The sequence below is a fragment of the Numida meleagris genome, chromosome 17, assembly GCF_002078875.1.
Source record: "Numida meleagris isolate 19003 breed g44 Domestic line chromosome 17, NumMel1.0, whole genome shotgun sequence".
In the NCBI taxonomy this organism is placed as follows: domain Eukaryota; kingdom Metazoa; phylum Chordata; class Aves; order Galliformes; family Numididae; genus Numida; species Numida meleagris.
In genome coordinates, this window is record NC_034425.1 from 1,621,741 (window position 1) to 1,635,775 (window position 14,035).

Genomic DNA, 14,035 nt, shown 5'->3' on the forward strand with positions numbered 1-14,035 from the left:
GCTGCCGTCCCGGTGCGAGCTGCGCCTTGCACCAAGCTGGGAGCGCTGCGGAGGGACCTCGGGGACCTCCCGCTAACGCCGGTGGGGAATCATCTCCTGTGCCCAGCGGAGGGGGAAACTGAGGCGCGGGGCGGTGCGTTCGGCGGAGCCTCGATGCCCGCAGCGCGGTGCTCAGCACCCCCGGCTCGCTGCCTCGCTGTGTCCTGCAGAGCATCGTGGCCAAGCACGGCGCGCAGTTCCGCGGCAACGCGCAGCACGACGCCCTCGAGTTCCTGCTGTGGCTGCTGGACCGCATGCACGAGGACCTGGGCAGCGCCTCGCCCGCGCCGGGACCCCGCGCTGCCCAGCAGGTGGGTGTCCCGGGGTGGGGGGGGGTAGAGCACCCGGGTCCCTCCCCGCTGAGCTGGGGCAGCCCTGGCAGCACCCCGCCTGGCTGGGCAGCTCCAGCCCTGTGAAAGCAGCGAATCCCCCTGCTCCATCCAGGCTGTGTCCTCGGGGCACTGATCTGCGTGCTGGGGGACACGGGTTGGATCTGCTGGGGGTACTCCAGGAGGAGGAGCCCCCGGGGGATGTGGGGAAGTTTGGGGTCCTGCAGGGTGCACGGGCACCAAGCACATTGTGTCCCCGCCCCGCTCCCCACTGACACAGCAGATGGGCCCTGGCCCCCGGCAGGCTGTGAGGATGTGTCAGGCTCAGCAGGACCCGGTGCCAGCAGATGGCACTGGGAGAATCCGTGTCCTTTCCAAATATTTTCAGGCTTGTTCACTGCAACGCCAAAAAACTTCTCTTCTGCTCCCAAAACCATCCTGGTCCTTCTCCAGCAGCACCTCCTGGTGTTCCCCATCCCAGCACTGGTGTGCGCTGGGTACCTTTGGCCCAAGTGCACCCATTTCACAGGATGGGAGACTGAGAACAGTGGGATTGGGTGGGGGTCCCCGTGCCGTGCAGCCCATGGGAACCCCACAGCAGTGCCTGAGGAAGGAGGGGGTCATACTGGTGTGGGGCTCACCCCGTTTGTCCCGTGTCCCTGCAGCGCGGTGCAGAGCAGAGCGGTGCTGGTGGGGAGAGCTTTGTGCAGAGCCACTTCCAGGCGCAGTACAGGTGAGCTCCGTGGGCAGGATCCAGCCCTGTGGTGTCGGGAGGGGGCTGAGCCGTGCCCGGCTTTGCTGTGGGTGACACGGTACCGAGCTGCGTCCCTGCAGTGCTGCTCCATAGGGCTCACAGTGAACAGCTGCCGGCTGTGCCTCGTGCCTGCGCATAGTGTGGGATGTGGCTGTGCCTTGTGGCCGCCCAGCCCCTGGGTACATGTCCCGATGCCCACACCCCGCACGGGTGCTCAGAGACATGCCATTGATGTGCCCGTGCGTGCAGGTCCTCCCTGACGTGCCCGCACTGCCGGAAGCAGAGCAACACCTTCGACCCATTCCTGTGCATCTCGCTGCCCATCCCCGTGCGCCAGACCAGGTGAGCGCATGGCGAGGGGACGGTCGGTGCTGCTCGGGGCATCCCGCTCCAGAAACGGCCATTTGTGCCATCTGGGGACAACTGGGCGTGCGGGAGATGGCGGTGCCTGGCAAGGCGGGACACGTGCTGGCACCGCTGCGCCCGGGGCACGCGTGACATCCCCGCCGTGGTGTCCCCAGGGCACTGAACGTGACGCTGGTGCTGCAGCGCGAGGGCGGGCGCTCGCTGCGCGTGGGGCTGGCGGTGCCGCTGCTGGGCACGGCTGCGGAGCTGCGCGAGATGGTGGCACGGGAGGGGGACGTGCCCCCCCAGCAGGTAATGGGGTGGCCCCCAGAGCTGCTGCCACAGCATGTGCCATGTGCCGTGCTGTGCCATGTGCCGTGCTGTGCCACGCTATGTGCCTTGCGCTGCACCGTGTGTTGTGCTGTGTGCTGCACCGTGCACCGAACGTTGTGCCGTGTGCCCTCCCATGCCGTGCTGCACCATGTGCTGTGTGCCATGTATTTGCACCGTGTGCCATGCCGTGTGCTGTGTGCCATGCCGTGTGCTGTGCGCCGTGCCGTGTGCCACATCCAGCGCCGTGTGCCGTGTGCCACCCCCCCAGGTGATCCTGGCCGAGGTGTCCCCGCAGGGCTCCCTGCGCTCGCTGGATGACTCCGAGGAGCTGAGCACGGCCGGGCAAGGGGCGCCCCTGTATGCCCTGCAGGCCCCTCCGGACCCCCCCGCAGGTACTGGGCACCGTGTGGGGCCGGTGGCGTTGGTGGCATCCTTCTGGTGACCGCTGGGAGCCCTGTCCCCCCCCCGTCGTTGGTGGGAGGCAGGTGTGCTGTGCTGGGATTGGTGGGGGACTCCAGCCTCTCTGCCGTGATTGGTGGGAAGCGGGTGTGCTGTGCTGTGATTGGTGGCATCCGTGCACCCCTCCCAGTGATTGGTGGGAGCTGTGCCCCCTCTGCTGTGATTGGAGGGAGGGAGGTGTGCTCTGTCGCGATTGGTTGGAGGCAGGTGCGTGCTCTGCTGCGATTGGTGGCACCTTTCTTCCCCTCTGCTGTGCTTGGTAGGAGCCTTGTCCCTCAGGCCATGATTGGTGGGAGGCAGGTGTCTGTCTTGCTGTGATTGGTGGGAGCCAGGCGAGCTGTGCTGTGATTGGTGGGAACCTCACCCCTCGCGCTGCGATTGGCGGAGCCGTTGGCGGGAATTTTCCCACGCCCTCCGTGTCACCCCGATGTCCCCATCCCTCCCCCCGGGGGGTTCCCACGGGCACGGCCGCACCGCGCTCACCCTCTGCCCGCAGGCGCCCGCCCTGTGCTGCTGCTGCTGCTGTGCCACGTGGCAGGCACCGGCCCGCACCGCGCCAGGTACCACCCTGCCCCGCACACGGCCCCCCCCCGTGTCCCCGTGTCCCCAACCGCGTCCCCATGTCCCCAGGTTCGGGCCTCTGCTGGTGCTGCGGGCGGAGCGCGGCGCCTCCTGGGCACAGCTGCAGCGCGATGTGCTGGCCCCGCTGCGCGCCGTGATGAGGGGCGCGGTGCAGGTGGGTGTCCCCGTGGGGGGCCCCGTTTTCCTCATGGGGGGCCGTGATGTCCCCGTGAGCGGTGGCCCTGCTGCCCTGGGGGCTGCGGTGTCACCCGTCCCTGCCTCCTGGGTGTCACCGCCCCCGAGGTATCCGCAGGGCTGGGGCAGCCCGCAGTGAGTTGTGTGCCACAGCCAGACGGGCTGTCCCCAGCGCCCTGTCCCTGTCCCCGTGGGTGTCCCCACTGTGGGTGCAAGAACGGAACTGGGGCCACGTGGGGACACCGAGGTGTGGGGTGGTGCTCCGGCCCCGCTGGCACTGGCACCTCGGGGTGAGGATGCTCCTCCTGGGGGCCTGGGGCTGTCAGCGTGTCCCCATGTCCCCACATCTCACCGTGCTGCCCTGCAGGGCACGGCGCCGCTGTTCCGCATCCACGTGGCTGGGGAGCCCGGCGCCTACCTGTCCCCCCAGGACGTGCACCCGCTGAGCCACGCGGCCATTGACAGGTGAGGGGGGGCCGCCCCACAGCCCTGCAGGTGCAGGGTGGCCCCTCTCCATGCCTCCGTTTCCCTTTGGGGCGCTCAGGGCGCTGCAGCAGAGCCCCGCCGGCGGACCCCCCCACGTGGCGCTGACGGTGGAGTGGGACGTCGGCACCAAGGAGCGGTGAGTGCAGCACTTGGGGGGGGATCACGGCACCGTGCTCCTCCCCTGACCCCCCCCCCACCCCGCAGGCTTTTCGGCAGCGTGCAGCAGGAGGCGGTGCGGGACGCGGACAGCGTGCGGCTGCAGCAGGCGGCACACCAGCAGCACAGCTGCACGCTGGATGAGTGCTTCCAGCTCTACACCAAAGAGGAGCAGGTGGGCGCACCCAAAAAGCCTCACGCCCTGCAGTGCGGGGGGGGGGGGGGGGCTCGTTTCGGGATGCTGACGGTGTGTGCCCCCAGCTGGCACCGGACGACGCGTGGCGCTGCCCGCACTGCCGGGTCCCGCAGCAGGGCACGGTGCAGCTCCGGCTCTGGACGCTGCCCGACATCCTCATCATCCACCTGAAGCGCTTCCGCCAGGTGGCCCAGCGCCGCCACAAGCTGAGCACGCTGGTGTGCTTCCCCCTGCGCGGGCTGGACATGGCCCCGCACCTGGCCCCGGGGGGGGGACGCTGGCAGCACCCCCTGCGCCCGCCCCGCGGCTGCCCCCCGGATGCTCTGTACGACCTGTACGCCGTCTGCAACCACCACGGCAGCATGCAGGGCGGGCACTACACCGGTGAGCGGGGGGCACTGCGGGGAGGTGCCGTGGGGCAGGGGGCATGGCACGGCCGTGGGGTGTGGGGCTGGGGGTGCCACGAGGGGGTGTGCAATGGGGTATGGCACGGGATTGGGGTCACTGAAAGGAGCGTGTCATGGGCACAGCTTGGGGCTGGGTTGCGCTGCATGAGAACGTTCAGTGCAGGAGGGGCGTGGGGCTCGGATGCACGGTGAGGATATGGGGTGTGGGGGCCACGGGGGGGGGTGTGCGGTGGGGAAGAGCATGGGGCCGGGGGCATTGCAGGGGGTGTGCGGTGGGGCAGAGCAGCGCGACGGGCTCCGTCCCTGCTGCGGGGAGGGGTGGCCCGGGGGGCCCTGCCCCCTGCTCCCCCCTCCCTCACCCCTGCCCCAGCGTACTGCTGCAACTCCCTGGACGGGCGCTGGTACAGCTATGATGACAGCACGGTGGAGGAGGTGCGGGAGGACGAGGTGAGCACCCGCAGCGCCTACATCCTCTTCTACCAGCGCCGCAACGCCATCCCCGCCTGGTCGGCCAGCAGCGCTGCCAGAGGTGAGCAGTGTCACCTCGCTGTCACCACCTTGGCAGCAGCCCCGAGGCACACACACTGTGCATGGAGAGCGCAGGCTCATGTGCAGCCAAATGCACATGCATGCACGCAGCACGATGTGCCTGCACGCAGCACTGCTGGATGCACACACGTGCACTCAGGATGTGTGCGTGCTCTCACTGCACAGCTGCATGTACGTGGACACCTGTGCATTGCCATGCGTGGACAGTGCAACAGGCAGGCACGCATTCACGTGCAGCACAGCTCCATGCATACGCGTGCTTGTGTGCACGAGCGTGCACAGCATTGTGCAGGCACAGCACATGCATGCACGCTGCACACGTGCACTTGAACCCGCAGCTGCACGGCACAGCCCAGACCGCGGTGTGCTCCCACATCCCCATGCCTCTGTGCACACCCCCCGCATGCACACATGCGCACACCGCTCACTGCAGCTCCCACGTTGCTGCACCCCCAGCAGCCCCCAGCCCCGCTCCCTGGCACTGTGCCCCCCCTGCAGCCCCCGCTCCCCGCAGGCAGCAGCAGCTCGGCCTCATTGAACCACTGGGCGGCCCGGCTGGGGGGCCCCAAGCAGCACAGCGCAGAATCCCAGCCTGCAGCCCCGCAGCTGTCCCCACCCTGCAGCCTGGACCCCGGCACCGCACAGGAGCAAGGTGAGCTTCCCCCCCACCCCGAATCCCGCAGCCCCCATGCAGCCCCCACCCTGCCTCCCTCATGCTCTCTCCTTGCAGGCGGCTTCGAGGCCCGGCCCTCTGTGCGGGGTGTGCAGAGCCGCAGTCTCAGTGTCAAGCTGCCCCCACCCGCCCGCTGCAGGGCCCCCCCCAGGGCCGTGCCCCTGCGCTGGTCCTTCACCTCCCGCCCACGGGTGGCCCCCGGGCAGCTGCTGCCGTACATCCCGGTGGGGCCGGGAGATGGGAGCAGCCCCCGTGTGCCCCCTGCGGAGCTGAGCTCCCCGCAGGGGGATGTGGTGGGCAGCATGCAGAGCACGGAGCCCCCGCTTTACAACCCGGCACCGCGCCGGGCCCACAGCGCCGGCCCCGGTGGGATCCCGTGCCCCAAAAGCCCCCCAGGGAGTGGGGAGCAGGAGACGGAACCCCCCCGGGGGCGGCGGGAGGGCCCCCCTCGGGCACAGCACGGCCCCCGCAGCCCCGAAGAGCCCATCCGGCGCTCACAGAGCTCGGCCTGCCTCCCCCCGCGGCCCCCCCACCCCATGCGGCGCTCAGCATCGCTGGGCCGGGGTGCGGGGGGCACTGCGGGGACACGGGGCCGGGAGCGCGTGGCCACTCTGCGGCGTGGGGCTGTGCCCGAGTCCAGCTTCTGAGGAGGGGCAGGGGCAGCTGTGGGGCTGAGCTGGCAGCAGGAGACACCCGGAGCATTGTGCAGTGGGGTCCGTGGGGTCAGGGCATCCCTGCACCATGGGCATCCCGCACCTGGGTACCCAGAGCCTGGAGCATCCTGCAGCTGCATGTATGGCTCCAGGAGCATCCAGCACCGAGAACATCGTGCAGTGGGGTATCTGCAGTCAGGGCATCCCTGCGCTGGGAGCATCGTGCACCTGGGTACCCAGCACTGGGAGCATCGTGCCATGGGCTGTGTGCAGTCAGGGCATCCCTGCATCATCAGCATCCTGGGGTTGGGTGCACGGTACGGGGAGTATCCACCACTGGGAGCATTGAGCTCTGGGCTGTCTGGAAGCAGGGCATCCCTGCGCCAGGAGCATCCTGCATCAGGGTATCCATCACCACCTGCACTGGCAGCGTCATGCATTGGGGTGCCCAAACTCAGGGCATGCCTGCACCATGAGCATCCTGCACCTGGGTACCAGCCCTGGGCGCATCCCACTCAGGGACCTCCTTGCACCCGGGTGTGCTGTGAGCACCCCGCACCCCTGGCCTTGCGCCTTTCAGCCCACGCCTTACTGGGAGCGAGCAGGGGGTCCATGGGGCAGAGGGGCCGTTGAGAGAGAGAGTATTTATTGTATACAGAGAGTTCTATGCGGAGATGCTGTTTGTTTTCTACCAGCCACTGGCAATGAGGGTTGGGCTGCGGGGCTGCTCGCACACTCAGGGCTATGCAACGTGCTGTGCCCAGTGGCCGTTTCTATTAAAGACGTGAAAGGAGCCCGGTGCAGCACGTGTGTGCCGCGTCCGCCCTGGGGACGGCGCTGGGGGGTTCTTGGTGCTTTTTGGAGACGTTCCAGAGTGAGTGCTGGGGGTGCTGGGGGTGGCTGCGGGTTGAGCCACCCCTGTGCTGCCTCAGTTTCCCTCTCTGAGTGGGCGATGCATTTGTAGCTGGGGCCGGGGGGGCACATTCTGTCCCCAAACCTCCCCTGACCCCCACCCGGAGCTGCTCCATCCTGAGCGTGTGCAGAGCTGCCGGAGGCGTCAAATGAAGGCAGGCTGGGGCCGAGTTCCACAGCGATGTGCACGTTTATTCCAGCTGCTCCTGCCCTCCCCGCCCGTCCCCGTGCTGCGGGTGACGGTCACATCGCGGCGGTGCAGAAGCGGGGGGGGTTGGGGAGGTCGGGGCAGTGCAGCACGCAGGGACGGAGCGGGGCCACGAAGCGTTCCCATGGACATAGTCCGTTTGTACACCAGATTGGATGGAATGGCTCAAAATAAAACCAATATATATATATATATTTCTATATATACAAATATATAATATATATATATCTATGGCCACCAGATATATATATATGTCATCTCTCTGAAAAGGATAAAAGGTGACTTTGTCTTTGCATGCACAACCAAAGCCTCTGCTCCACGCCACCAACCCACGATGACAGCAAATGGGGGACAGGGCCGTGCCCCACGCCCGCCTTATTGCTATGGGGCCGTCCTCATATCCCAGCCCTGGGGGTACGGAGCGGGGAGACGAGACCCCGGGCTGCTGCCCCACGTCGGGGGGGAACGGGGCACCGGTGCCTCTCCAGCCCCGCCGCCACCACCAGGACGTGCCGGGGGGGACATAGGCACCGAGTCACAAGGCAAAGTCTGGATAAGGCGAACCGAACCCAACTACAGAGCGGCAGTGCCCGGGTGGGGGCTGGGGGCCGCAGGGACGGGCGGAGGGGACACCGTCATAGGGCCGTGCTCTCCGAGTCCTCCTCCTCCTCTGCGGGGCCCTTCAGCGGCACTCTCTGTGCGGCGTCCACTGGGTCCCGGCGCAGCGTGGCCTCCATGCCCCCCAGGTGGATGGACGGCAGCTCGAAGTGCAGCAGACCTGCGGCGGGCACAGACAGCGGCGTGAGGGGCTGCGGGGCACGGCGTGGGGGGCACGTGCCATCGTGTGCCCTGATGGGTGCTGCGTGCTCAGCGCCGTGGCTGGGGGGGAAGCGCGGGGCTTCCGTCCCCACCTGCGTGTCCCAGCGCCTGGCAGCGCGTCGCTGGCCTTTGCTGAGCGTGGAGAAAACCACCCCGAGGACAGCTGCTGTTCTCCAGCTCCTGCCTGGCCCCACCAGCACCTGCTGGATCCAGGAGCCTGGCACAGGCACTGGTACATGAGGGCAGTGCCCGCGTGCAGTGCCGGGGTGCAATGCCTGGGTGCACCGATGTCAGAATGCAATGCTGGGGTGGCATCAGTGCCTGGGTGCACTGATGTGTGGATGCAATGATGGTGTGCAACGCTGGGGTTGCACCAGTGCCTGGATGCAGTGCTGGTGCGCAGTGCCTGGCTGCACCGACGTGTGGATGCACTGCTGGGGTGCATCCCTGAGACTGCAGCCATGCTTGGATGTACTGCACCTGCTAGGGTGCGATGCCAGGGTGCACCTGTGCCTGAGCACAATGCTGAGATGCAATGCTGGGGCTGCACTCGTGCCCGAGTGCACTGACGTTTGGGCACAATGTCTGTGTGCACCCACCCCTGGGCATAATGGGGACGCACCAGTGCTGGGGTGCGATGCCCACCAAAGGAGTGCAGCGCACCTGGGCAGAGCCCAACCCTGTCTCCGCACAGCTCCCCTCTTCCATCTGCACTCATGGGCAGGGCCGCACGCAGCGGGCACCAGCGCCAGCCCAGCTGCCAGCCGGGTGAGATGTCCCCAGAGCATCCCTGCTGCCAAAGTGTCCCCCTGGGCACGGCATCACCGCCTGATGCTCAAGCTCTCAGTAGGGGGTGGCCCTTGGGGACAACACTTCTTGGGGGACGGGGACACTTGTGCTCACCCCGGTGCTGCCCCCCACACCCGGCGCTGCAGCGCTGCGTGGCACTGCTGCAAGGACAGCACGGGGGGACGGGCACAAAGCCCAGTGCCATCAGGTGGGCACACGGCGGGTACGGCGTCAGAGCTGTCCCGAGGACCTTGCCACCTCCCCCAGACACTGCCACCCCGCTGGGGACACTGCCACCTCCGTGAAGGCATTGCCACCTTCCTAGGGGACACTGCCGTCTTTCTGGGCACACTGCCGTCTTCCCAGGGACATTGTCACCTTTTGTGAGAACACTGCCTTCTTGTCTGGGTACACTGCCACCTGCCCAGCAATGTCACAGCCTTCCTGAGGACAATGCCACCTTCCTGGACACACTGTCACTTTCCTGGGCACATTGCCACCTTCCTTTGGACAGTGCCACCTTCCTGAGCACGCTGCCACCTTCCCAGGGACCTTGTCCCCTTCCTAGGGACATTGCCACCTTCCCAAGGACCCTGCTACCTTCTTGAGGACATTGTCATTGTCCTTGGTGCACTGCCACCTTCCCCAGGACACTGCCACCTCTGAGCATGCTGCCATCTTCCCAGGGACCTTGCGACCTTCCCAGGGACTTTACCACCATCCCAAGGTCACTGCCCCATTCCTAAGGACACTGCCCCTTTCCTGGGGAGTTGTCACCTTCCCAAGGTCACTGTCACCATCCTGGACACACTGTCACCTTCCCCAAGGATGCTGCGACCTTTCCAAGCTCACTATTACCTCCCTGGGCACATTGTCTGGCACACTGTCACCTTCCTGGGCACAGTGCCACCTTCCCAGGAACCTTGCCACCCTCCCAGTGTCACTGTCACCTTCCCAAGCATGCTGCCACATTCCTAAGGTCACTGTCACCTTCCTGGGTATATTGTCATCTTCCTGGGCATACTGTCACCTTCCCAGGGATCTTGCCACCTTCCAAAGACTTTGCCACTGTCCAAGGACGCTGCCACCTTCCCAAGGTCACTGTCACTTTCCAGTGCACACTGTCACCTTCCCAAGGTCACTATCACCTTCCTGGGCACATTGCTTCCTTCCCAAGGACCTTGTGTCCTTCCCAAGGTGGCTGTCACCTTCCTAGGCACACTGTCACCTTCCTGGGCACACTCTCGCCCACGCAGGGACCCTGCCACCTTCCCAAGGATGCCACCACCTTTCTGAGTACATTGCCACCTTCCCAGGGACCTTGTGACCAAGCCAGGGACTTTGCCACCTTCCCAAGGCCGCTGCCCCGCTCCTGAGGACACTCTCTCTTTCCCAAGGTGACCGTCACCTTCCTGCACACACTGTCACCTTCCCATGGACTCTGCCATCTTCCCAGCGACGCTGCCACCAAACCCCAGGGCACAAGCAGCCATCCCGCAGACTCGGCGGTGCCACAGGGTCCCCACGCTGTCCCCGGGCAGCGGCCGTGCCCAAGAGCGCTCCGAGCTCCCGGCGCAGCCCGGCTGCGTCCCGCGGCGGCTGGGTTACCTGTGGGCACGCTCTCCCCGGGGGCCGCGGCGTCGAGCAGGGGGGGCTCCGTGGGCTGGGGGCTAGAGCCGGACGCGCTGGCCGTGGGGGGCTGCGGCGGCGGCAGCGAGGGCCTCTGCCTCGGCTTGGGGACGGGTCGAGATTTGGTTACAGAGCTGCCCAGGGGAGGAAGAGGAGGAGGAGGAGGAGACGGGGAAGGTGCGGCGGCTGGGGACAGCTGACCTGAGGCCAGGCAGTAGCCTTGCGGGTAAGCGAGTCCATAGGGCGCGGGGGTGCCCGGCGGGGTGGGGGACAGGCTGCCGGGGGACGGCTGGCCCGCCGGCGGCTCCGACGTGCCCCCCGAGGAGGGCGCCTTGGGTGGGATGGGCGCCAGCTTCTTGGAGGCTGCGGGAGAGACAGACAGACAGGAGGATGGAGAGATGGACGGACGGCGGTCAGGGGGCTGGGAGGGGGCCAGGGGGTGGCACGCAGCCGGGTACCCACCTTTGCGTGGGGCGCGCGGGCTCTGCTCGGCCGGGGATGGTGGTGTGGCCGTGGGCTGCTGCCCGCCGCCCTTCTGTGGTGCGGACACTGGGGACAGCTCCTTGGGCTTTAGCGTGCTGCGGGGACAAGGGATGGCAGTGAGAAGCTCTGCTCCCAAAGCCCTGTGCCCAAAGCCCAGCACCGGCAGCATCCTTGTGCAAAGCGTGCGGCTGGCGTGCCATGGGGCCGTGGTGCTCACGGGTACCCATTGAGCTGTTGTGCTTTAATTGCAATTTAAAGCAATTTCTTAGCACAAAGGCTATGCTGCAGCCAAGCCAACGCATGGCCAGCAGCCATCTCCCTGGAGACAGCGGGGTCAAGGGACAGCCATGGTGGCAGGGGTAGTTACCTGGCCAGGTTGGCTCCCGTAGGCGTGCGGCCGCCCCCGGGGGGAGAGGGCAACATGTGGGGCCGGGGGCTGGGGAGGAGCAGTGGGGCGGCGATGGGGAGTGGGCAGTGCCACGGGGCAAGGGAGCGCGGTGTGGGGACCAGCAAGGAGCAAGGCTTGGGGCGAGGGTGGGGGGCAAGCGGCTGGGGGGAGCAGGAGGAGGAGGAGGAGGAGGAGGAGCGGGAGGGAGGAAGGCTCTGGCTGCAGCCCGGCCAGAGGCGCAGTGCTGGCTGTGTCCAGGGCAGGGGACAGGGGTGGGGACCAGGGGCCGGGGGCCCCCGCTTGTCCTCAGGGCAGGGGAGGCTGTAGCAGCAATCCGGCCAGGCAGGCGGCGCACCACGCGTGCTGCAAAATGTCCAAAAAAATCACAGAACAGCAAAACAATAGAACAAGAAAATAAAGAGACGTGAGCAGAAGCATCGGCAGGAGGGGGAAGCGAGAGCAGCAGCAAGGCAGCAGCACCAGGGGAGCAGCAACGGCCCCAGCACGGGTCCTGAGGCTGCTCAGAGGGGAGGCCAACACCAGAACAGGGGGAGCTTGGGGGAGAGCCCTTTCCCCATGGCTGCAGAGCCCCTTGGGGTGGGAGCTCCATCACTGGGATGGAGCCCTTGGCATGTTCCCCTGGTCTGCGGGTGCCACCGGCAGCCCAGCACAGGGATGGAGGAGGAAGGGATGGGGTGAATGCAGCAGCACCAGGATGGGTCACTGTGACACAGGGGACGAGGGCAGCACAGAAGCAGACTGGCACAAAGGGCACCGAAGCGAGGCGGTAGCGGCACAGCAGAAGGTCCTGATGGGTACCCCCCATGCAGGGAGTGGCAGAGGGGCACCCGGGGCTGCAGGTGGGATTGCTCCCAGCACAGCACTGTGCCAGAACACAGCTCTTGGGTCCCCGGCAGCACCCATGGGTGTTCAGCCAGCCCTCTGCCACGCCACACAGCAGCCCTGCAGGATGGCAGGAGAGGAAGGCTACCCATTTCAGGGCAGGATGGTGTAATGTAGATGCTTTCTTACATTTGACCTATGTGGACTGCAGGTGGACATGGATTCGGGGTGAAGAAAGAGCTCGGGGAGTGCTAGGCTCCTTTAGGACTTCACTTTGACCACTGCAAGCCCAGCAGCTTGCAGCTCACCACTGTGAGCTGTGCAAGAGTCCCACGGGGAAACCCCGCTCGGCCTGGTCCCCACGGGGACACCAGAGTGACACCACGGGGACAAGCGTGCCACAGAGACACGGGGACGCAGGTCCATACCTTGCCCGCTCGGCTGTGGGCGGGAAGCCGAAGCTGGTGGCAGGGGACGAGGGGCTCGGTGACACATCGGGAACCTGCTCGGGGATGGGAGAGTGCGGCGTGGCGGGCAGCTCGGCAGGCGGAGCGGGCGGCTGCGTGGCCGGGGGGGTGGCCGGTGTCTTGCGTGCCCCTGAGGTGCCTCTACGTGCCACCCACGAGGTGTCCATCACCCTGACGCCCATGCTGGGGACAGAGACGGGGACTCAGCACCCGCACAGCAAGACGGGACCGCGCTAAGGCCCCGCTGGTGTCCCTGCCCCAGGCAGCCCCCATCGAGCCCCTGCAAATGTCTCCTCTGCAGGGAAGCTGCTGGGAATGAACGCCCACGGCAATGGGGTGGGATGGCTTTGCAGGACACACCGGTGTCATCAGCCACATCACCCTTTGCCTCAGTACTGGGGCACCAGCATCCTCCCAGCACCCTCCCAGAAGTGCCGCAGAGAACACCGTACCTTTGGATTTTCCTAAGGCTGCATGGACAGAAACAGATGGTTATTAGTGGTAAATAACCTAAAACCAGACATGGGGTGCAAAGCTTGGAAAAGGAGCTGAGAAGACACGGGGCTTGGAGTGTGGGCACAGGAGGGGGGGACATGTGCTGGAGATGGGGAAGCCCAGGGGCAAGTTTCAGAGTTGGGTCCATAGAACCGAGAAGGACACAGGAGGTGACACAGGGGCCAGGCTGCTGCCACCCCCAGCAGGTTTGGGGCTGTGACAAGCCCAGGTCTCATCCAAGCATCCTTAGATCTTATCCAAGCACCCCCAGATCTCAACTCAGCATCCCCAGGGGAAGAGTGCATCCCCAGCATGGGCAGCAGGGTCCTCCCACTGGAACCACCCAACCTCCAGCTTGCACGCGACTCCAACCCTGGGGGGCAGTGCCAGCTCCCCGGCCCCCAGCCCCAAACAGGCCCTACCCATCCTTCTTGTAAAACTCCAGCATCATGTTGTCCGTGGCCACGCTGAGCGGCCGCCGTGCCTGGTCGTGCTGCTTGCGGTCAGCATGGTCCATGTCCGGGGAGGGCATGGAGCTGTAGTTGGCGTTATGGTTCACGTGCATGGGGCTGCCGTAATTGCCGGTGACGTTGAATTCAATGTCTGGGTGGGAAAGTAAGACAGGGACATCAGCCTGCATGTCCCCAGCAAGGGGCTGGGATGCTGGGTGGAGGCATTCCTGGTGCTATCTAAACCACAGGGTTGCCCGCAACAGAGTCATGGAGCAGCTGGGTGCTTCCCACTGCTGGCACAAGTTATGTTGGTTCTCTGGCCCATCCAGGACACATGATGCTCATCCAGTCCCATCCCACCCCACTCCATCTCATCGCATCCCATCCATCCCATTCTATCTCATTGCATCTCATC

The 14,035-nt window shown here is 66.1% G+C and overlaps 2 protein-coding genes across 12 annotated transcripts in view; one reads left to right on the forward strand and one right to left on the reverse strand.

Moving 5' to 3' along the window:
• On the forward strand, nt 7-6,929 carry USP43 (ubiquitin specific peptidase 43). Of its 9 annotated transcripts, none has more exons than XM_021414635.1 (15): nt 7-350; nt 1,034-1,101; nt 1,372-1,464; nt 1,644-1,779; nt 2,069-2,192; nt 2,756-2,819; nt 2,890-2,995; nt 3,383-3,480; nt 3,560-3,637; nt 3,706-3,832; nt 3,919-4,237; nt 4,668-4,707; nt 5,324-5,461; nt 5,540-6,346; nt 6,378-6,929. In XM_021414635.1, the coding sequence occupies exons 1-15, from the start codon at nt 294-296 to the stop codon at nt 6,766-6,768; spliced, it is 2,646 nt and encodes an 881-aa protein (XP_021270310.1). In that variant the 5' UTR covers nt 7-293; the 3' UTR covers nt 6,769-6,929. The 9 variants fall into 9 exon arrangements, 8 of the variants coding, with proteins under 8 accessions (XP_021270310.1, XP_021270312.1, XP_021270309.1 ...); XM_021414637.1 differs by having other exon boundaries at nt 4,680-4,707; XR_002443809.1 differs by lacking the exon at nt 6,378-6,929 and having other exon boundaries at nt 4,631-4,707; nt 5,540-5,681.
• ARHGAP44 (Rho GTPase activating protein 44) overlaps nt 7,225-14,035 on the reverse strand; it is a 20,769-nt gene continuing 13,958 nt past the window's right edge. The window contains exons 16-22 of one of the 3 annotated variants that reach the window (XR_002443808.1): nt 13,591-13,771; nt 12,635-12,856; nt 11,343-11,726; nt 10,955-11,070; nt 10,694-10,855; nt 10,472-10,595; nt 7,902-8,033 (exon numbers count right to left, since the gene is read on the reverse strand). Coding sequence is in view for 2 of the 3 variants with exons in the window: in XM_021414632.1 (XP_021270307.1) it covers nt 7,891-8,033; nt 10,472-10,855; nt 10,955-11,070; nt 11,343-11,726; nt 12,635-12,856; nt 13,591-13,771 (1,430 nt within the window). In the remaining variant the exon portion in view is untranslated. Of the gene's footprint in view, nt 8,034-10,471; nt 10,856-10,954; nt 11,071-11,342; nt 11,727-12,634; nt 12,857-13,590; nt 13,772-14,035 lie in introns of all 3 variants that reach the window. The other 2 variants (XM_021414632.1, XM_021414633.1) reach the window with 2 other exon arrangements.